Source organism: Thermochaetoides thermophila (assembly GCF_000221225.1).
Source record: "Thermochaetoides thermophila DSM 1495 unplaced genomic scaffold scf7180000011822, whole genome shotgun sequence".
Lineage (NCBI taxonomy): Eukaryota > Fungi > Ascomycota > Sordariomycetes > Sordariales > Chaetomiaceae > Thermochaetoides > Thermochaetoides thermophila.
Window position 1 is genome coordinate 1,070,193 of NW_006383038.1, and position 20,762 is coordinate 1,090,954.

General features: G+C 53.5%; 5 protein-coding genes across 5 annotated transcripts; 1 reads left to right on the plus strand and 4 right to left on the minus strand.

The window, feature by feature from the left end:
* Window positions 1-316: 316 nt before the first annotated feature.
* On the minus strand, window positions 317-853 carry CTHT_0067350 (uncharacterized protein; the record flags this gene model as incomplete). The annotated part of the gene is made up of 2 exons (XM_006696965.1): window positions 317-440; window positions 699-853. The coding sequence occupies 2 exons, from the start codon at window positions 851-853 to the stop codon at window positions 317-319; spliced, it is 279 nt and encodes a 92-aa protein (XP_006697028.1).
* A 907-nt stretch (window positions 854-1,760) lies between these two features.
* Window positions 1,761-3,369, minus strand: CTHT_0067360 (uncharacterized protein; the record flags this gene model as incomplete). Its single annotated transcript, XM_006696966.1, has 2 exons — window positions 1,761-3,187; window positions 3,237-3,369. The coding sequence occupies 2 exons, from the start codon at window positions 3,367-3,369 to the stop codon at window positions 1,761-1,763; spliced, it is 1,560 nt and encodes a 519-aa protein (XP_006697029.1).
* A 4,084-nt stretch (window positions 3,370-7,453) lies between these two features.
* On the minus strand, window positions 7,454-9,451 carry CTHT_0067370 (uncharacterized protein; the record flags this gene model as incomplete). Its single annotated transcript, XM_006696967.1, has 1 exon — window positions 7,454-9,451. The coding sequence occupies one exon, from the start codon at window positions 9,449-9,451 to the stop codon at window positions 7,454-7,456; it is 1,998 nt and encodes a 665-aa protein (XP_006697030.1).
* Window positions 9,452-10,033: 582 nt separating this feature from the next.
* CTHT_0067380 (uncharacterized protein) lies at window positions 10,034-16,024 on the plus strand (the record flags this gene model as incomplete). The annotated part of the gene is made up of 5 exons (XM_006696968.1): window positions 10,034-12,633; window positions 12,693-12,925; window positions 12,979-13,370; window positions 13,450-14,541; window positions 14,666-16,024. 5 exons carry the CDS (start codon window positions 10,034-10,036, stop codon window positions 16,022-16,024), a joined length of 5,676 nt encoding a protein of 1,891 aa, XP_006697031.1.
* A 220-nt stretch (window positions 16,025-16,244) lies between these two features.
* On the minus strand, window positions 16,245-17,516 carry CTHT_0067390 (uncharacterized protein; the record flags this gene model as incomplete). Its single annotated transcript, XM_006696969.1, has 2 exons — window positions 16,245-16,977; window positions 17,482-17,516. 2 exons carry the CDS (start codon window positions 17,514-17,516, stop codon window positions 16,245-16,247), a joined length of 768 nt encoding a protein of 255 aa, XP_006697032.1.
* Between the last annotated feature and the right edge of the window lie 3,246 nt (window positions 17,517-20,762).

Consider the following 20,762-nt stretch of genomic DNA (forward strand, 5'->3'; position numbering starts at 1 on the left):
CAACGCACAACAAGTCAGCCACTCCGCTCCCCGATGCCCTCCCTTCTGTCTCAAATGGCGACAGGGCAAGAAATAAAAAGGCCATTCTGAAGACAAACCAGCAGAGTCAAAGTTTTTCTTAAATAAGTCGCCAGCGGCAAGCAAGCAATGCAAATTAAAGGTAATAGCATAGGAAGATGAAGAAAAGGCATTACTAGGTCAAGCAAAGCAAGGCAAACCAATGAACTAATTTCAAAAGAACTAGGGTAGAAGGGTAGAAAAAAGAGGTAAAAGAAGTAAAAGTAGAAGGGAGGTAGGTAAATCAAGAATAAAAGGGTCAGATGCAAAGACGCACGTAAATGTCCTCAGTAAGCAGCTCGTTGGACGCCTTATACTCCTGCACGGCGTAGTAATAGACTCCGGCACCGGCGGCGGTGGTGCCGAGGAAGAAGCCGAAGAGTCTGGATAAGTCAGCCATAGAGTCCTGACAAATATTTTTCCTCAACTGTCCCTTTCCAATCTCCAAGGTTATATATATGCGGGCAAGCAGTAGAGTAACGGTTGACTACTACCGTCTAGCCCCCTACAACACGCTTCCCCAGGACAGAACGTCAATCCCTCCTAACTTCTTCAGTTTCATTCCCCAATATTCCAGTCGAGTTCAGTAAGGCACCTGTGTTGAAAAAAAAAAAAAAAAGAAAGAGAGAGAGAGAACCCACCCTCCCCTCAGCGCACCGATAGGCTTCCTCGGTGGAAGCGGGCTCACACTAATTCCAGAAGCGGCATTCTGCCTGGCAGACGAAGTACCAAACCCACGGGCAAGCCTCATGGGAGCCATGCGCGCCGCAAGGGTCCGTGACGTGATCGCAAGCATCTTGCCTTCTTGTTTTCTGTGCAATCGGTTCGGTTATGCCTTATTCGTTCGGGTTTTTTAGCTTCGTAGAGGATTCGATCGACGTGCAGGAGTCTCGCGGTACGTCTCGTTTCGTTCGTATAGCTCTCTGGCTTGAGAGGACTGGAGGACTTGGAAAGGGGGAGGAAGAGGTTTGCCTTGCTTGACCCTTGATCACAAGGGAAGAGGAGGAGGGGCTTGTTTCGTTGAGGGTCGGTCGCACCTAAATATGTTTACGTGGTATCGTATCGAAGACAATTTTAGAGTAAACAAATCAAGAAAGCGGTGAGCCAGTCGTCTGGTCACTCCCACACAAAATGTCCGCCTCTCTCAGCACACAGACAGAAGATCAAGCCCAAAGCCCCAGGTACCTCAGAGAGCGGGATGACAGCGAGCGAATTGCTTCATCGAATTGGAAAAAAGTGGACCCAGGTCTTCGGGCCGTCAACCCTGCCCCACATCAGAGACCGTTGGAACTTGGCATCAACATCATCAACTTCATACTTGGCATTTCGGCAGCGGCAGCCTGCTGCTGGGACAGAGAGGGCCGAAGAGTTAAGGGCAATCACAGAGGAACAAGTGGCCATTCTACACAGGTAGAGTCAACACAATAGCTCAGTGAACACTTCACAGACAGCCTAGCTGTCCAAGAGTAAACAAGCACTACACTTGGACATTGACACATCTTTGGCACACCCCCTCATCGCTTCTTAAACGAAGCAAATCTGTCAATGTCAATCAACCCTTATTCCCATTCATTCATTCCCATTGTACGTATCAGGTAGTCAGTTAAAGAACCTTGAAAAAGGAAAAAAAAAATCCCAACCCTATGTCACTAAAATACAATTCATTCCTCCCACCATTCCCTTTTTGCCTGTCCTTACACCCCTCACAGCTCATCATGGGCAGTCTCCTTACCCTCCTCAGCAGAAGCAGTCTCGCTAGCCGCTGTCTCTTCCGACGCGGCCGTCGAGGTCGGGGTAGCGCTAGTCTCACTGCTGCTGCTGGCAGCCGTGGCATTCTCCTCCTCATTCTCCGAAATCAGCGCCTTGTATTTGCCGTTCTCAGCCACAAACTTAATCATATCCTCCACCGACCGGTTGCCCGAGTAGGTAACCGGCTTGTCCTTCGCGCCAGCAGGATACATCTTGATGGTCGGGAAGCCCATGATGTCATCAGGGACATCGTTGGCCGTCGCATCAATCTTGGCAATGACAACCCGGTCCTTGAACTCCGAGTTGCTGTACAAGCGACCGAGCTCCTCATACTTGGGCGCAAGCGCCTTGCAGTGGCCGCACCAGGGCGCATAGAACTCAATGAGCACGTCCTTGGTGTCGTCGAGGACAATGTCGTTGTAGGTCTTGGCGACGACGACGGTGACGGGGCCCTCCTGCTTCTCAGGAATCGGCTCCGACTTGATGCTCGGCTCGATCTTGCCAGCCAGGTAGTCGTCGACGAACTGCTTGATAGAATCGTGCGTAATCTCCTTGTCCTGGTCGTACGGGAACTTCTGGTTCTTGGTGGTCTCCTGGATGGCGAAGGCCGGGAACTTGTCCGTCTTGAGGTTCAGGTTGCCCGCGTGCGCGCCGTACGCCTTGGCGTCGATCGTGCCGAAATTGATCTTGCCGCGGGTGGCCTCGGCAATGGGCTTGAGCTTCTCGCTCAGCTCCTTGCGCTCCTCGGGCGTCTCGGCAAAGATGTACGCCAGCGGGATGCCCGCCGCCATGTACTCGCCATAGGTCTCGGGGCCGATCTCGCCGATGAGCGGGGTGGCCGCGACCTTGGCCCACTTTTGGATGGCCTCCTCATCGAACTTCTCGGTGAAGACGGCCTTGCCCTCATCAAAGTCCTTGTACAGAACGATGGCGGGCGCCTTGACACCCTCGGCCTCGGCGAGTTCGGCGTCGCTGCTGCTGCCGAAGGGGTAGTTGTCACGGAGCTTCTCCGCGACCTTCTTGAAGACCTCAGCCGAGGCCTTGTCGCTGGCGTCGACATAGGCCACCAGCACGACCTTGTCAGCCTTCTTGAACTCCTCCAGCGTGTCCTTAGTCACATCGGAGACGGCGGGCAGCGACTGCTTGATCATGTAGGAAGTAATGGCAGCCGCCTTGCGCTGGCCCTTGTAAGGGGTGACATTATCCAAGCCACGGAACACCTTGAGCGTCGGGTAGCCTTCAACGCCGTGCTCCTGGCAGAGCTCGGTCTCCTCGGTGCAGTCGACCTTGACGAGCTTGATGTTCTTGTCCTTCAAGTTGGTTGCCGCCTCCTCGTACTCGGGCGCCAGGGCCTTGCAGTGGCCGCACCACGGGGCGAAGACTGTACTGTCAGCATCAATTGGTGGTGTGTCGGTTACTGGGGAACTCACACTCGGCAAGGACCAGGTCATTCGACTTGATAAAGTCGTCGAAGGTGTCCTTCTTGAGCTGGATGACGTCGGACGCCGAGGCCCAGGCCGCTGCGGCGAGCAGGCTGAGAGCAATCCTCTGAGCCTTGTGCATTTTGACTGTTGTTGCGGGTCAGCACCGAAAATGAACGGGGATAGGAATATGGATATCAAGTATTGAGATGGGAGCACAGGGTGGCACAAACCTGATGTGGTCGGCAATTAAAGGGGTTGTTTAGATGTGAAGAAGAAAAGTCGAAGCAGAGAAACCGACCAGAGAGGAGGCAAACAACGACAAGATGGTGCAAGAGACAGGAGGAGTGGTCGAGGACAGGATATCCCAGAAGAAAAGTGGTGTGGCCCTGTGGTGCTGGGCTTTCGCCTTCTTGTAGCTTGTGCTGGAGCGCCCAGTCTGGGGGGGTTGCTGGCGGGCTGAGGTGCGAGTGAACAGGTGTCTTTTCCGCCGCAGCAAGCCTCTAACCGCTCTTGGCACCGCCGGCGCTGCCAGCTGCGCTTCCTGAAAAGGACAGACGGTGGGGAGGAGTTGCTGTGGGGCGATCGGTGGATGCACAGTGTGTGTTAGGGTAGAAGGGAGACGGTAGGAGGGTTAAAAGGGTCGGCATGCATTCGATCGGAGTGATGACAGCCGGTATCCGGGTTCGTGATCTTTGTGTTACATGATTTGATCTATGGATTGGACGAAACTCCGTTGTTCAGCCACTGTTAAAGTTGTGAATGCCCTCGACCTGCTTTTCTAGACACAGTGCTTACCCGTCGATCGCCTGCCGAGTCTCTCCACATCTGGGCGCTGGGCTGGCCCACCAGGCCTGGGGTGTGTTGCCGTCGTGATCCCTTCCGTCGGCGCCAGATCCCACCAGGTTGATGACAAGTTGGCTGCAAGCTGGCCTTTCCGGGGCGTGAGAATGAGGTTCACAGCCCGAGATCGTACAATCTATTGAGAGGCTTATGTTCCATTATACCAAATCTAACGACTGCGGCTCTTCTTCATATTGACGTCTCTGGCTCTCAACGCATTAGTAGATTCATCTGCCCCGCATTATGGGGAGCTACCACAGTAGTTGCCCATCAACTGCCGCCGCATTGCAACATGCCCCTTTCTAACGGCCAGGCTGGCGCTACGCTCCAACAGTCCACTTAATCCCGGAGTGCCGGGCCACAGATACCGGAAGCATGGCGTGCGGACCGGCTGAGCATGAACTTTGGCCCTTGATTCCCGCGTCCCCAAGGGGTTCGACGGTCCGAAACGCTACCCTCCTTGATTTAGCATGCCGGGTCCACTAAACGCGACACAGCGGCCTGCAACGCTGTCCTGGCTTCTGGAAGTGTTTAACTGTGTCGGCGTGGTTGTTGACAGAGTGGCCATGTGGCGTTTTTTTTGGCTTGGCTGAGTAGAATCTTGTCCAGTTGGCTCGGTCACAATTCGGGTTTTGAGTCATGACACATCAGGCTGTCCAGCTAGACAATCTGGAGTTGGCATTTGTCCATACCTAGTGTCATTGCTTCTCCATCTAATGTCTTCACGAAGTCAGGCTTGACTCTTGTCCTTTACAACATAAACAAAAGAGACCAATGAAAGGAAAACACAAAGCAATCAAACGCATATTAGGCTATTTCTCTAAAGCTAACCAGTGGTCTGGCCTAGGGGACCCTAGACTTGGCCAAGTTTGATGATATTCCAACTGGATCAACACACGAGCTACAATCTCAACAAGATGTCTCAATCTTTGGAATCTTGCTAGAAAGGAACACATGATTCACAAAGCTGGACATGTCTTTGAACTTGTCTTTTATGGAAGCAACGCTAAGTTTCATTCACTGTCCAAGAACACCGTCGCCAAGTTGCCATTCGTAAACCCCTAACCCTTAACTTCCAATCCTAACCCTGAGATGACCTGCAGTTTGGCTTTCCCCAGAATAAACAAGCCCCTGAATCCTTTCCCTCCCTCCCATCCTCACCAGCTCTCTCACCAACTCCTTGACCATGAAAACCGGTCTAGTAATCAAGGCTTCAGTGTAAGTAGCTTCAAAAACGGGGAGAGCAGTCGTCGGTGTCTTCTCAGTGTCCGTCAGGGACTTGGTAAGGCTGACGGCAGGCTTTTCTTTTACTGTTTCCGAGGGCGTCAAGATCTCGGAGGGGTCATCTGGTTGACTTGTGGAATCCTGTTCAAGCTTGACGGTGCTGTTAGACCCGAGGCTGCCTTCTCTCCTTCCTCAGCCTTCTCTCACTCTCCCCCTTTAACCCCGCCAAGACCTAACACCCGAATCGACCTCCTTATCCTCCATCCCATCGTAATGCTCCTCCTCAGCAACTCGTTAGATGCTTCCTTCTCGGTTGTAATATTGCTGGCTGGCTGACAGCTTTTGGGACGCGATAATGAACAGTTTGCGCGAGCGAGGATTGCTGTATGCATTTGCTTAATCCCAAGGAATCTGGTACGTCTTTTTCTACTGAGGCAAAGCTCAAGGACAAGGATGTGGGGGCCCCTAACATGACTGCTGCAGCAAACTCTGTGCTGATGCGAGCAACCCGATGTTAACACCATCTGCGGTCGTAGCTAGGTCGATTCTAGTACTGGCCTACTGGTAGAACTTCCACTGACAATATCAGTGTCGCAATCTGTTTCAAGACAAGCCGATCTGAAGGGTGAAGAAGTTGTCCTATCGTCAGCTCAGGCTGCCCTGGCGCAAATCCTGCTGAGGATACTTCTGATTTTACCTTGTCCTATAGGCGGTTACAAGCCGGGCTGCTCCGGCGACTTCTACAACTTATGTCTTCTTCGGGATTCACACTCAGCAGCCATTGCGGATAAAGGGATAATTCGCAGAATGAGAGTTTTAGCAGTTTCAGTGTGCGGTGGCACTTGGCTGCTGCTCTCTTCATCTACAGCGGACGGGAGACCTCGACAGTCACACTCAGCAGAGTAGACTAGCTGGGGGCTGGTGATCCCCTATCAAAAGCACTCACAATGGGCAGTTGCTTTGTGCAGGCACAATTTCTCTTCGCTCGCAGTGAGCAGCGAAATTTGGCGCTCACACCGAGAAGCGGCAGTGAGCAGGAGAAGGGGTTGGCTCTATGTCAGTCATACTTCGAACAGTATCCATTATCGCCAGTGACAGCAAGCTTTCACACCAATCGGAAACTCTTATGAGAGTCATACGATTCCAAAAGCTGGACCCCGCCCCTATGCATGATAGCAGCTGCTCCCAGTATCTGTTCTGATGAGGCTTCGTGGCTGGGGGCCTTGTGAGCTTCATGCTGATACAACAAGAAGGGTCCGGACCATAATGGAGATCAAGCCACGACTGAGCGCCGTGACAACCAATCTTGGCCAAGGATTCATAAAGTGAAAGCAAGGTCGCATCTCATGGTCTACATGAACCATTGTGTGTAAGTTGCCTAAGGACACGACAGCGATCTTGATGTTTAGAGATAGTGCCAAGCACATTTCTCCAGTCATTGACTTGAGGTGTTCTCTTTGTAAAAGGGGTTTCTGCGTAGATGGGGTTTGTCATATTACGGGTTATTTACTGGGTTTGAAAACATCTTATTGAGGATTCAAGATACCCTAAGTGTTATCCCTGACGTAGAGTTTCATCCTTGAGTTGATATACTCTAATTCTACATTGCCGTAGAGGTCGCTGCCAAAGAAGTGGGTCAAGACCAACTCAACGATAGAATCCTGACTGCTAGAGGTAAGCCCTGGCGCTGAGGGAGAGTATAAATCTGTATAAGTCAGTCAGGGATGTTTTTCAGATGTTGTTCGTGACAGAGAGTCTCGTCTCGTCAACATAAGGTTTCTAGAGAGAAGCAAGAATCAATCAGGAACGCTGCTTGACAAAAGATTGTGTTATGGGAGGAGCTAAAAAAAAAAAAGGACAGAAACAACAACTTTCTGCTCCCAGGATGCCAAAGGGGCATTCACCACGAGAAAAGGGAGTTCGAACTCCAATCTACCCCTTGCAGAGTCATAATGAAGAAGGCAATACTGAGAATGGGTATGAGATTGCAAGATACAGACATAACACAAACACTCAGCTCTATCAGGTATCTTCGAACCAAGCCTCTCCCAACCAAAATCCATTCCCCTTTATTCTCTATCCTCCCCATTGCCCATCTCTGCCCTCATGAATATCTCCTCTTCCCCTTTTCCCAAACCTCTCATCCTTAGTCCCCTCCCCTAAAACACCCCCCCACCCAAGATAAACAACCTTTCCTCCTCACGTCTCGCCCACTGCACCACCCGATTCACCTCCCTCGCCATCCCCGCCCGTCCCACACACCCCGGTGCAACACAATACACCTCAAACGCGGGGGTACTCCAACCCAAGCACGCCAGTCCCTCTCCCTCCTTTTCGTCAGCCGTTGAATAAACAACCCTCAAATGCGCATGCCTAGCATGCAGGGCAGCATGTAGTTCTTCATAGACACTCATCAATTTCCTCCTCGCCAACAGGGTTTCGGTGGCTGTTGCCCCGGGCGGTGTGAGGGAGGAAAGAGAGGACATACACCATTGGACGTTGGGGCGGGACTTGTAAAGAAAGTGGAGGAGCGGGGTTTTGGGGAGGATGGAGGTTATGGAGGGACGGCCGGAGAGTGCGGTCGAACGGATTAGGGAAAGATAGCCTGTGGAGAGGAGTTGGGAAACCAGGCGAGTGCGCATGGATTGGAGGGCGTAGAAGGCCTCTCGAGAGGGGGAGATGAGGATAAGGGCTGTTAGGTCGTCGTCTGGTGTGTTGCTGGAGTTCTTGTTGCTGGCGTCAAGGTTAGATGACTCGGGAGGTTGGTTTTGGTCGTCCGGGGCCTTGTCGTCGAGAAAACTGACATACATATACAAATAGCCCGTGTTATTAAACGCCGGCAGACAAAGCGGGATCCAGTTCTCCCCTCCATTCCCCTTAATTCCCCCACTCTCAAATAGCATATTAAAAATCAGCTGCAAATCACTCGGATGCAGGCTGTGCTTCCTCGGGCGGATCACACTAACCAGCTTCCCACCCGCCACTAACAACCCATACAACAGCTCCTCGCACCGACTCTTCAAAAAGATATTCGTTATCGCCTGCCGCTGGCTCTTCCTCAACCTCAGACACTCTAGCGCGCTGAGCAGCGTGCTCGGCGACCCCTTTGTGAAACTGTCCGCCAGACTGGCCAGCAAACTTTCCGTCCCCTGTAGGGGACCACGTAGGTCTGTCGACGGCCGATGTGCAAAGATGTTTGTGAGAATAGGCAGCGTCAGCGTGCTCAGAATTTGCATATACAGCGCCTCCAGCTGAGCTCTCAACTGGGCGTCACTCTCCCTCAACCGGCTAATCGCGACAAAGTACAGCGGCCCCTTAATCAGAATGACAAACCTTACCTTCCCAGCCGTAAATCCCAATAACGGATTCCTTGCCCCCTCATAGAACGAAATAATTGTCTGCACCACACCCATGGTTGAGTTCACCAGACTTAAGTCCCCGTGCCGGCTCCAGATTGGTTTTCCCGCCGACGAGAGTATAAGATAATGTTTCAGCTTTCCCTTCCACAAAGCCAACCTCTCATCGTCGGGAAGTGTATCAGGGATGTTGTCTAACTCCCGCTCAAACCCTTCCATCCCTTCGCCTAGTCCTAACCCCTCAATCTCTGTTATTTCACCCTCCTCCCCAGACCCTTCCCCACACGCTTGTTGTTGTGCCCTCAACACCCGCCACGCCTTACTCTTCCTCCCTAACCCATCTCCGGCGAGTAAACTAGCTAGATCCCCCGCCGTCCCAGTAACCCCCCTCAAAGTCCCAGCGACGGAGGTGATGCTGGCTGTGTCTGTGTCCCGCTGGGGAGTAACGTGGCCGCTGGCTATGGAGGGGGTTGAGACGGATTGTGCGGAGGTTTGAGGGGGAGCGGGGAACGTGCCGCGGGTGCCGTCCGGGAAGGTCAGGGTTGCTATGTCGAGGGGGGAGAGGGCGATTGTGGGTTTTGGGGGAGGGGGAGCGGGGGGTTCGGTTGGCCTGGGGGAAGAAGACGCGGGTTCGGTTGCAGGAACGTCGTTGGGTTTGTTGTTGGGAGGAAAGTCGGTTGTGACTTGGGAGGGAGGTTCGGGAGCAGGCTGGGAGGACGGCTCAGGCTTTGTGGTGTCAGTCTGTTGTCCAGCGACCGTGCCTTCCGCGGCGACGGACTCGGGGGCGTTATTTTGGGTCATTGTCGGAGACCAGCTCGACTCGACTCTACTTCAACCTTGACTTTGGTTGGGATATTGTAAGGATATTCGCATATCTGCTTGATCTTCAGTATGACGCCAAGCTGGCGTCAGGAGCAGTCCACTCTGCTGCCATATCTTGGCGCAGTTGCGTCAGAAGCGTGTTAGCGTGAGCCTCGCGAGAAAGTCGGCCCTGATGTTGAAGTTGCGTGTAGGAACACGATCAGCGATGACGACGCGGGATAAGATAATCCAGATAAGATAGATGATAAGATAAAGCTCCAGGTCCACGCAAGCAGGCCAACCTTTTGTCCAATTTAATTGGCCGGTACCTGGACCGACAGGACCTCCACTGTGTCAAAACCCCACATCCTCCCACCTCACACTGTGGCCAGCAAGGCAGGTTGATCCAGCGAAACTGTCCTCCTCGTCCCCATCACCAAGCTCAACGTCGCAAGCTCTCCAACCGATTTCCCCCAAACATCACCCAAAGCCACATATAAACTTCTAGTCTCGACAGAAATGTCCTCAATCTCCCAATCCTCCCAGCGAAACCGTTAATTCGCCCCCTCCAATTCCCAAAAAATGTCCCACTCCCCCGCCGGCGCACCCACCGCGCGCCCCTCCACGCCCGACTCCTCCGACCGCGAATCCCCTGCGCCCTCCAGACCCTGGCGCAGCGCTTTAACCACCCTCGGCAGCGCCGACGACGAGATCCCCCACAAAGACAAAAACTATCGAAAGTATGCCAGCAACGTCGAGCGCGCCCTCTCCCTATTTGACACCGCGCTGCAAGAGTGGGCCGACTACATCAGTTTTCTGAACAGACTGCTCAAGGCGCTACAGGGTCGACCGGGGAATGTCACAGCCATCCCAGCCAAGGCAACAGTAGCGAAACGCCTAGCACAATGCCTCAACCCGTCCTTGCCATCGGGAGTGCACCAAAAAGCACTGGAAGTCTACACCTACGTGTTCAGCGTCATCGGCCGGGACGGGTTATCCCGCGATCTGGCACTCTACCTACCAGGCTTAGCACCAGTGTTAAGTTTCGCCTCCCTCTCCGTGCGTGCGCCGTTTCTGGACCTGCTGGAGCGGTACCTCGTCGACCTCGACCCGCGCGCCCTGCGCCCCGCGATGAAGAGTATCATCCTTGCACTGCTCCCGGGCCTGGAGGAGGAAACAAGCGAGGACTTTGATCGCACGCTGAGGCTCGTGGAACGGTTCAAGGCCTCGATACGCCCCAGCACGACTAATGCCATTACGGAGGTGCACTGGACGGGAGATGATTTCTTCTGGCAGTGTTTCTTTCTGGCGGGGATTACAGGGTCGTCGAGGCGGCCGGGGGCGTTGGCGTACTTGACGCGGTGTTTGCCCCGTTTGGGACAGCCATATCACGCAACGGGGGAGCAGATTTCGCAGGATGAGGTCGAGACGGCGGCCAGGCTGGCCGAGCTGGTTACTTCGCCGGAGCCGGGGCTGCTGATAAGATGTTTTTCGGCTGGGTTGGCGGACGAACAGTTGTTGATTCAGAGGGGGTTTTTGGATTTGTTGGTGACACACCTGCCGCTGCATTCGGAGATATTACAGAGGAAAGCGAAGCCGGGGGATTTGGAATTGTTGCTGCGGGCGGCGGTTGGGGTGACGGTACGAAGGGATATGAGCTTGAACCGGCGGCTATGGACGTGGCTTTTGGGGCCAGAACCGCCGGTTGAGGGGCATGGGGAGGGGGCTGCGACGGCAGAGTCGCCTTCGCATCCGGGAGCGGCGGCGCAGGGGTATTTGGCGTCACGGACGGAGTACTTTGAGAAGTTTGGGCTACAGCCGCTGACGAGGGCGTTGTTGAGTATGATTCGGTCCAACGAGAAGGATGCGAATCCTACTGAGCGGGCTAGGCCGTACAAGATTTGCTTGTCGTTGATGGATAGGTGGGAGATTGGGGGATTGGTCGTACCTGAACTGTTTCTCCCAATTGTGGACAGCGTGCGCGCGTTTAAGGGACGTGCGGCGAACAAGGCGGATTTTGCGGAGGTTTTAAGGAGTGCGAGCGTCTTTTTTGATGGGGTTGAGAGTGGCTTGATTTATAGTGAGATGTTGACGCTCATGGCGCAGGCTATTGGGCCGGGAGAGCTGAGTGAGGGGGAAAGAAGTGCAAAGCTGGACTTGGTCAGGTTTATGCTGAAGCATTTCAATGTGCGCGAGGAGGACATGGTCACGATACACGCGCCGTTGCTGGTGCTCGCCGTCCTGGGGATGATTGAGGAGGCGGAGGATCTAGCGCCAACTTTAGTCGAGGAGGCGCTTAATATTACCTCCAGCTTGCTTGATATGGTCCCGGAGAGGGCATTCACCAGCAAGACTGAGGCCACGGCCACCTCTACACCAGAAATCCCTTCCCTTCTCGACAAAATCCGCTCCTTCTACCTCTCCGACCAGGGCAACCTCGACGTCTCGCCGTCTCCCTTCCCCCCTGCTCTCCTATCCTCCCTCCTCCTGGCCAAAGCCTCCTCCTTAGTTTGCACCTCTCTCCGATCCCCCTCCAACCCCCAGATCTCCCTCCGGACCCGGATAATAACCCAAGCAATCACCAAATCCCCCTCCACAACCCCCCTCAACACCCCAACTCTTCTTCAGTCTCTCTACGACAGCCTATCTTCACCCACAACTATCCCCTTCCCAACATACACTTCCATCATTCTCCTGTCCTCAACCCTCTACTCCGTCTCCCGCATCAATCTTACCTCCCTCTCGGAGCTAGTCTCTCCCCTGGTGCGCCATGCCTGGGCATTTTTGTCACCCTCCGACCCTAAATACCACGTCGAGGTTGTGAGAAGCCTGTGGGCACTGCAAACCGCGCTGGGGAAGGACAATAGAGACATCGAGGCGGCGATTTGTAGTCTGATGATCCAAGGCGAGGTAATGAATGGGACGTTTTGTAGGAGGGAGGCCGAGAGGGGGAGAAGGTTTTGCGTGTTGTGGAATATGACGTTGCAGGATTATGGGAGTTCGGTGGGGTCGGAGAAGAAGGGGAAGGGGGAGAGTAAAGGGGGGAGACTGACCGGTGCGGAGAATTATGAGGTTATGTTGACAAGACCGATGTTTTTGATGCTCGATGCTCTCGCGGAAGAGAAGGCGCAGTTGTTTATGACGGTGAAGGGCTGGTTGGGGGGGATGGTGGGAGTAGAGAAGTAGGTGCTTCGGTTTTACTGTGGCTTAAGGAGTGCTCGAGAGGCTAACAGTTTGTCAGGATGTTCACCATATTCGTCTCTAAGTTCGCCTCAATCTCCTTCCTGCGACGCCGCCAACTCGGCCCGTCTGCCTGCCCGACCCCGTTTGCCGAAGACGATGACCTCGACATGGCGCTGTACTACATCCGCTCTCTCTCTAGCGTGTTTCGCTGGGCGCCGGAGGGGATATGGACAGTCCTCGCGAAGCGTCTCGTCAAGTCTGACGCCTACCAACCTCCCCTCTCCGAAATCAGTACGTCCCCTTTTCACCACCTCTTCCTCTCATCTCGCTAACAAATGTCATAGCCGGCACACAAGCCGACATCCCCCTCCAAGAATTCTTCCTGCACGTCGCGCTCGCCTGCCTAGCCCATGACCCCCCCACAACCCCCCTTTCTGATGGTGCCACAGACACCCCTCCGACGCAACTACACCGCGCATCCCTCACCCTCCTCCACCAAATCCTGCTTTCCCCCTACGCCGAGCCCCTCGCTCGCCTGCGCCTCGACACAATCCTGCTCGACAAGCTCGCGCATGCGTTGGCGGTCGGCACGGATCCACATGTGCAGGTGCTGTTGTTGGATGTGGTGTATGCTAGCTTAAAGTTGAGGGAGTTGGCCCCGTCGTCGGGCACCAAGGAAAACGAAGCTTCGGACGGGGCACTACACGAGAAGAAGGCGGCTGCTGCTGCGGGGGATGTAGGAAGGGGGAGTCGGGGGCTCCTTGTCGGGGGTTGTTGTACCCTCAGACAAGGCGCCGCCTGCTAACCTGCTCAAGTGTATCCTCACCGGCCTGGGGGCCAGTAGCAGCCGGCCAGTGCTGGACAGCTGGGTGGGGTTTTTGACGGCGTGTTTGCCCATGTACGAGGGGGGGATATTTCAGGTTGTGATACCGCTTGTGGAGACGTTGTGTCGGGAGATTGGGAATACGTTCTCGCATCTACAGAAGCTCTTCTCCGTTAATCATAGCCATCAGCACAATGGGGGGCAGGCAGGCCCGGAGACGACGCTCATAAGTTTGCTAAATGGGTTAGAGCAGGTGCTGGCTCATGCTCACGACAGACTCCTGACGGAGGAGGCCAAGGCGCAGGTGACCAAGCACCCTGAACAAGCGCAAGGCTTTTTCGGGAACATGGTGTCTGGAGTCTTTTCATCAGAGGGATCGTCGTCATCCAGTACGAACCTCACTTCCTCTGGGGGAGGGTCTGGCGGTGCCCAGGGGAGGAGCGCGACCGCCAACGATAGACTCACAGTGTTACTGGCCTTTCAGGATGCAGTCAGGATATGTTTTACGATCTGGTCTTGGGGGCATCCCGGCCAGGGGCAGGGTAAGGGTGTGGATATGACCAGCGCAGCGAGTCTGAACTACACCTCCCTCCGGATGCGCAACCGGGCTCGGAGGTTGCTCGAGCACCTGTTTGCCGCCGAAACCCTCGAATGTCTGGAAACAGCAATCCACATCTGGCGGACTACCCTCGAATCCCCAGACCCGTCTTTGGCGTCAGAAGTCTTCCGTCTGCTCCCGGCACTAGACGGCTCCCGACCGAAGCACACCGTGCCCGCGTTATTCAACGCCATCTACAGCCGGAGTAATCCTAGCGCACTGGACCCCTCGCGCAGAAGCACGCTGACGATTGATCTGGCGGATGTGGATTTGGCGGTGTTTTTGGTGGACTATATCAGGGAGCTGGAGGACGATACGATGGATGAGATATGGGGGGATTGTATGGCTTTTTTGAGAGATTTGTTGGGCAATCCGTTTCCGCATCGGGCGACGCTGCCATGTTTGCTGGAGTTTGCCGCTGTTATTGGCGAGAAGGTGGATAATACGCGGTTTGGGGAGGAGAAGAGAATGAGGAGAGAATTGGCGGTAAGTTCTTTTTTTTTTTGTTTTTCATCTTTTCATCTTCTTTTTCTCCCCTTTTCCCTATCTTATTTTTTTTTTCTTCGTGATCTCGATATCTTTATTAAGGAAAGTATGCTAACTATACCAGGACCTCTTCCTCCGCCTCCTCACAGCAATCTTCACGACCCGCCCCATCAGCTTCTCGGACATCCCCGACTCCTCCAAACGCCCTCTTTCTCCCCCCACCCGTACCACATCCAGCCCCCGTCTTCCCCAAGACCGTGCCGACGACGTCGTAGGCATCCTCGCTTCCATCGTCCCCTCCCTCCCCAAAATCCTCGTTGAGCCTGACCGCGTGCTCGCCGCCGCCTCCTCTATCTCCTCCAACGTCCTGGCCCCGGCTTTACGGTCTAAGTCCTTCCCCGACACTTTCAATCGTTCAGCCCTTTCGTTGCTACACGAACTTTCCCGCCTGCCACTGCCAGGCTCCTCCAGCTCTTCAGGAAGTGGCAGTAGTGCAGGGCAGAAGGCCCCCTGGAGGAAAGACGTCTCCGACGCCTTCAACGACCCGCGTTTCTTCTCCCTCCGCCCGCTGTCCCTCATTCCCTCGTCGATTTTACCCCTAATTAGGCAGTGGTGCGCCAATGACAAGGAACGCATGCCGGAGCTGTTATCGCGCCTCACACCTCCCTCCACGGCGGGGATTGTCTTTGGCGTGGGGGCCACCTCGGCCCGGTTAGAGGCCGATCGGAAAACGCAGCTCAACCTGAGGAGGATCGCGACCCTGGTGCTGGCGTGTCCTGTGGATACCTTCGTCTCGGACCTACCCGCACTCATCGAGAAGTTGACCGAGCTCCTAACGGCGACGGCGACGAGCTCACCAAGTTCGACGACCCGTTCTGACATCTACCTACTCCTCCGCGCGCTGATCCTGCGCATCAGCGCCGTGCATCTTGCGCCTCTCTGGCCGGTGTTGAACGCCGAACTGCACGCCGCGCTCGCGGCAGTTGTTGCACCGGATCATTCCGTGGCCGCAGATACGTATGGCTGTGCGGCGTTGCTCGGCGCCGCGAAGTTGTTAGATTTGTTGGTGTGTGTCGCGCCCGAGGGTTGGCAGGTGCATGAGTGGCTGTTTGTGACGGATACGATTGACGCTGTGTATCGTGCCGAAGGGAATGGGAGGTTGGTGGCGATGGTGGATGAGGTTTGTGAGGAGTTAGGCGCCGTCAGTATCCCCTTCCGTGATGGAGAGGTGCAGACACAAACGGTTGGTGGTATTTCGGGGGCGAGGAGGCCGTTGTTGGGCACGCCGGGGGGGATAAGTGATGAGGTTGGGTTGGAGAGGAAGGATGAGCTGGTTGCGAAGGTGCTGAGGCCGTTCTTTGGGCAGTTGAGTATTTATGCTTTTGAGAGTACGTATGCGATGGGACAGGTAGATGTGGAGGCTTGTGTGGAGGGCTTGGTGAAGGATGTGTTTGATGAGAGGACTATTGTTAGAGCGTTGTAGACGGATGGGTATGGGATTAGGATTAAAGAGTTTTAGTAGTAATAATAAATAACAGCCTTTTTCTTTCCTTCATACCTCCCTCCTCAAGGTCGCTCTCACCCTGGGTAATTAGGATTAAGTATATTTCGTACTGTAGCACACTAATATAACGCATCCATCCGTCTTTTTTTTTATTCATCATACATCCCCAACTTCATCGTCTCCCCTCTCCTAGGAGGTATCATTCATCACTCCTCCCCCCTCCCCCATCTTGGTCTTGATCTCCCCTCTCGGCAGGTATATATGCTACCAGCGCTTTACTCGCTCCATCCATACAATACTGCACGCACTCGATCTTTCTGTCTTCCCCATCCCCCACCAACGCGGCAATCTGCCTCAAATCACTTGTCCTCGGCAAATAAAGTACATGCTCCATCTCCCAACACATCCCATGCAACATTCTCAATCCATACGGCTGCATTCCCTCCAGATCAAACACCTCCTGCTCGCGATACCCGACCCCGCCCCACGGCGGCGACGCAAATAACACCGTCCTTGCTGGGTCAAGCCACAATCTGTCATCCACGCCCACTTCCTCGGGGGGTTTCCCCTCGAGTCGGGCGCGGCGTAAGCGAGAGAGGTACTCCATACTATCCCCCAGAACCCACGTAATACACTCACTGACCCCGTAGACCGCCGCGTTATGCTGCGCGCACGCCAGCGTAGCGGGGTCTTTTTCTATCGCTATAATCCGGGCCCATTTTTCTGCCAAGGCAAACGCGATGGTGTTCCCTCCCGCGCCGGCGAACAGGTCGACGATGGTGTCCTTGGAGGGGGTAGACCCTAAGTGGGAGGGGATGTCGGCCGCGATTCGACGGGCGATGGGTTCTGGGGTAACGCCGAACCAGGCTGACGGGGTAAGGCGGATGTCGTAGGCGTAGTGGAGGAAGAGACTGTGGCGTTGGTGAAAGTATCTGGTTTGTTGTTAGCATCGAGTCGAAGTGGTGATATCATGAATGAAGGATGTACCGCTTCAGGTCATGAGGGACTTCACTAATGTCATTGAAGTGAAGACACTCATCGGTCAGAGGGAGATGGTGGTCGAGGGGGGATATTTTCTTGGTTTTTGAGATTTTGGAGGGGCGTTTTTTCTCGGACCATTTTTTTAACTTCTCGAAGTCCTATTCTGATTGTATTAAAAAGATTTGGGAGTTAAGTCGCTGAAATTGGGGATCAGAACTTAATTGACGATATTGAGTGGAATTTATATGAGATTAGGGGTCAGTCAGCGATGAGTTTGATGATGGTTTTACTGTGAAGGTGAAGTTTACAGACAGAAAGCCAAGACGCCAAGACCAGCCATTTATGGACCCACCAATTTGGGCTCCCTTACATAATCAGACCCTCTCGGCCAGAATCGCAAGAGATCGATCGAGATCCTGAGATCTTGGCTGAAAATCCATCTTCAACCAGCTCACAGCTTGCCAGATGCACTGAAACTTGATACGACCATTGCTGCATTCAATCTTGCAGAGTTTATTGGATTTCCATATCATTTTTTTTACTTCACTCGAAATCGATGAACTGGAATGTGCACTCGTAATAATGGAAATCTGCAATTCTACGGTTTGTGACCGTGTGATCCTCCGATGCCCCAGGATAATTTTCGCCGTTATCAACTCACGAGTCTCAAGCTTCGCTCTCAACCCCGTATAGCTTACTACCCTTCCAGCAACGACTCGAGTAGCTTATTACAGGACCTTCAACCCTCACCCTGGACCCCCATACACCCTTCGCGCCAGCACCTCTCTCATGTCATGGCTCGCCCCCCTTCAACCAATCCCCATCCGCGACATGCCTATTTTTACCATCCTACTGGGGCAGCATCCTTTTGAAGCTCAGGCCGCCGGGCGGGCCGATCAGCACTGCCATCAAGGGTCTTAGATCTGACATGCTCTAACTGATGGATCCTATACGTACTACGAAAAGTTCTGACTTGTAGGTAGGTTGCCACGTCGCGGATGGGATGTTTAGCGTCTAGGATGCAAGCTGGTAGGAAAGGCTTCCAGAATGATGGGCTGGAAACGGGAGAATGATCCAGCCATGTACTGCAGCACGTGCTGGATGTTTAACTGTTACAGATTGAAACCTGGCATCTGTAGACACCCGGTCGACGTAACCTTCTTGGTATAGTAAGCTTATGGGTTCAGGGCTTTAGGGGCAAGGCTGCAATTCAAGCCCCTTCTCTCTCTCTCTCTCTCTCTCTCTCTCTGTGGATGCATTTGGACGCCTTTCTGCCATGGATAACATTAGGACAAAGAGGTTCTCAACAAAGACTGAGCAAGGTTAAGCTAAGATTGCTGCCATTGTTCTGCAGTCAGTCGGTTGTTCCGCGGAATTGGAGGAAATACACTGCGCCAGTCTGGCAGTCTTCCGTTGTCATTGATCTGTAACACAGCATACACTCCTCGCCCACAACCGCAAGACGAAGTATGGATCAAGACTATAGCCATTCTTACCGGTTCTTACCGGTTCCCAAAACTAGCAAATGACCACAAATGCTTTGTCAAATACTTTCCTAATGGCATCTGACAATGCATTCTCTCCTTCAAATCTTGCGTGAGCTTTGGACTCTACCTTTCAGGTGCATCGGTTTCTGTCATCGAGCTATCACAGAGAGCGGATTGGGCAATAGGAGTAGCTTGCTCTGTACTTTAAGTGAACTAGAAACCCTCGACTCGGAGATTCGCATCCGAAATGGCAGGCCACCATGGCAGATCTCCGGCTGGCCCCCCGGGTGTCAAACATCAGAGGGCTGTAGTCCGTGACCGCAAACCTTTCATATACGGGAGCACAACATTAGCGATTAGCCGTACCTCTCATTTGCATTACCTCTAAACTTGACACCATGAAATTGCAGGCTTGGCGATGTTACTGGGTTGGAGATCTGCCGCTTGCCCAGTGTTTAGAGAAAAAGGGTTAAGCATTATCTTCCATATGAGCATTAACATCACGATGGCTTGGCATATATGGTGGGATTGGCTCCGAGCCGGACGGGAATGAGATGGTGAATTTGGATTTTTTCATTGCAGAGCATATGGACTAATACCTGGGTGAGGATGACAAAATGATCCCGGATGCTCATGTCCCGCGCACCGTAAACCTCACCAGAGAATCCCACCCATCCAAGCAATATGCCTTGCCATTATTTCCAGACCCCAACTATTTGTTTCATGACTCCAGACTAACTGTTGGAACCATGTATTCATCCACTTCACATCGCAAGCAGCCGCCTGCACTGGGACAGTTTGCTCTCTGCCCCAGTGCTCCACCTGATGTTTGGATGGTTGGGTTCAGTGAGTGGTTGGTTGCGGCACACAACACAAGCGCTCCACTACCAACAAGCGAGCTAGGCAGGCTGTGCTTCTGTGTAACATATGCAACCGCTTTTCGGGCTCGGCAAGATCCCAAGCCAGTTGTTTCGTTTCGTTTCTCTCACCTGCCTTTTCATCGCGGCGCTTACAGTACTAACTTGGAATACTATGCATGCATGCAGGCATGCTGGAAGGAAGATTTCTGTCCAACGGTTTTTTTCTTTGACACTGGAAGGCTCAAAGATGTGCATCAAAGGATTTGTTAATACCGTTGCGTTGTGTTGGTATAGAGCGTGTAAAATGCCATGGCTGGGAATCCTTCAAGGACGTGGCGATTTCTGAACCGGCTCGTATGTAATGCAGACAATGCGATGATGATGATGATGATGATGATAGTGATCTCCAGTACAAGCGTGGATCAACCCGAGCTACGAGGTGCCCCCGCTACGCCACAAAACAGCAGGTCTCCCCTTCGGGCTGCTGACGCCTAAACGGCGCAACACAGCGACGAGCGATGACTAGCTTACTTGTGGTAGATGAGCCAAGCACTCCAGCGGCACTGCACTGCCGCGCATGTCACCATGTGGCGTTTTTGTGGAGAAACCGAAAGAGAGGACCCCAGCGACACAGCAACATGCTAAATGTGGTACCTTGTATTCTCACATTCTGGCATAGCCCTGTCTTTTTGTTTGTTTTTTTTTCCCCCTATTTCCCCCACCAATCAACCAATTATTACCAACTGCCCAGACCGGGATTTGGCTCTGGAGGGCCGGGTAGACAACACCACTGCAGGAACATAGGATACGGTACCACCTTACGATGGGAAATGGATCCGAAGATGCTGTAGCCCCGGGATGTATGCTGTGCCCCAACTGACAACTCATATCACGCTTGCCTACCTCTTCTATGTGCTGTTATCCTATCTCAGATGCCCCACAATGCTCTTTTGAAAGCATCCCTGAAAGAGGCATGAAACAACATCCCAAAGCCCGTCGTGATGATGATCCAAAATGGTTACCCTACCAACAAAGGAGGCGATCTTCGCGTGCTGTGCTGCAGCTACTCAGTGTACAGTGCTGTTACAATGTATGCAGCATATATGAGTAGGTGGACAAAACTGCATGCGGTAGTCCAGACAGTACCCAGCCTTGCCGTATACCCGCATTGCCCTGGCCGTTGAGCGGCAGCCACACAACAGCACCGCCGAGCCCCCTTGTTCAGGCTCTTCCTTTCTTTTCCCCAGATAGAACAGAAGAACCGCCCGACCGGGATGAGATGGGATGGCACACACACTCACGCCGACGCGGCGGAGCACGTTGCCGAGGGGTAGGTGGGTACGGCCGTTGACATCTGGTCTGTCGTCTCTCTCTCTCTCTCTCTCTCTC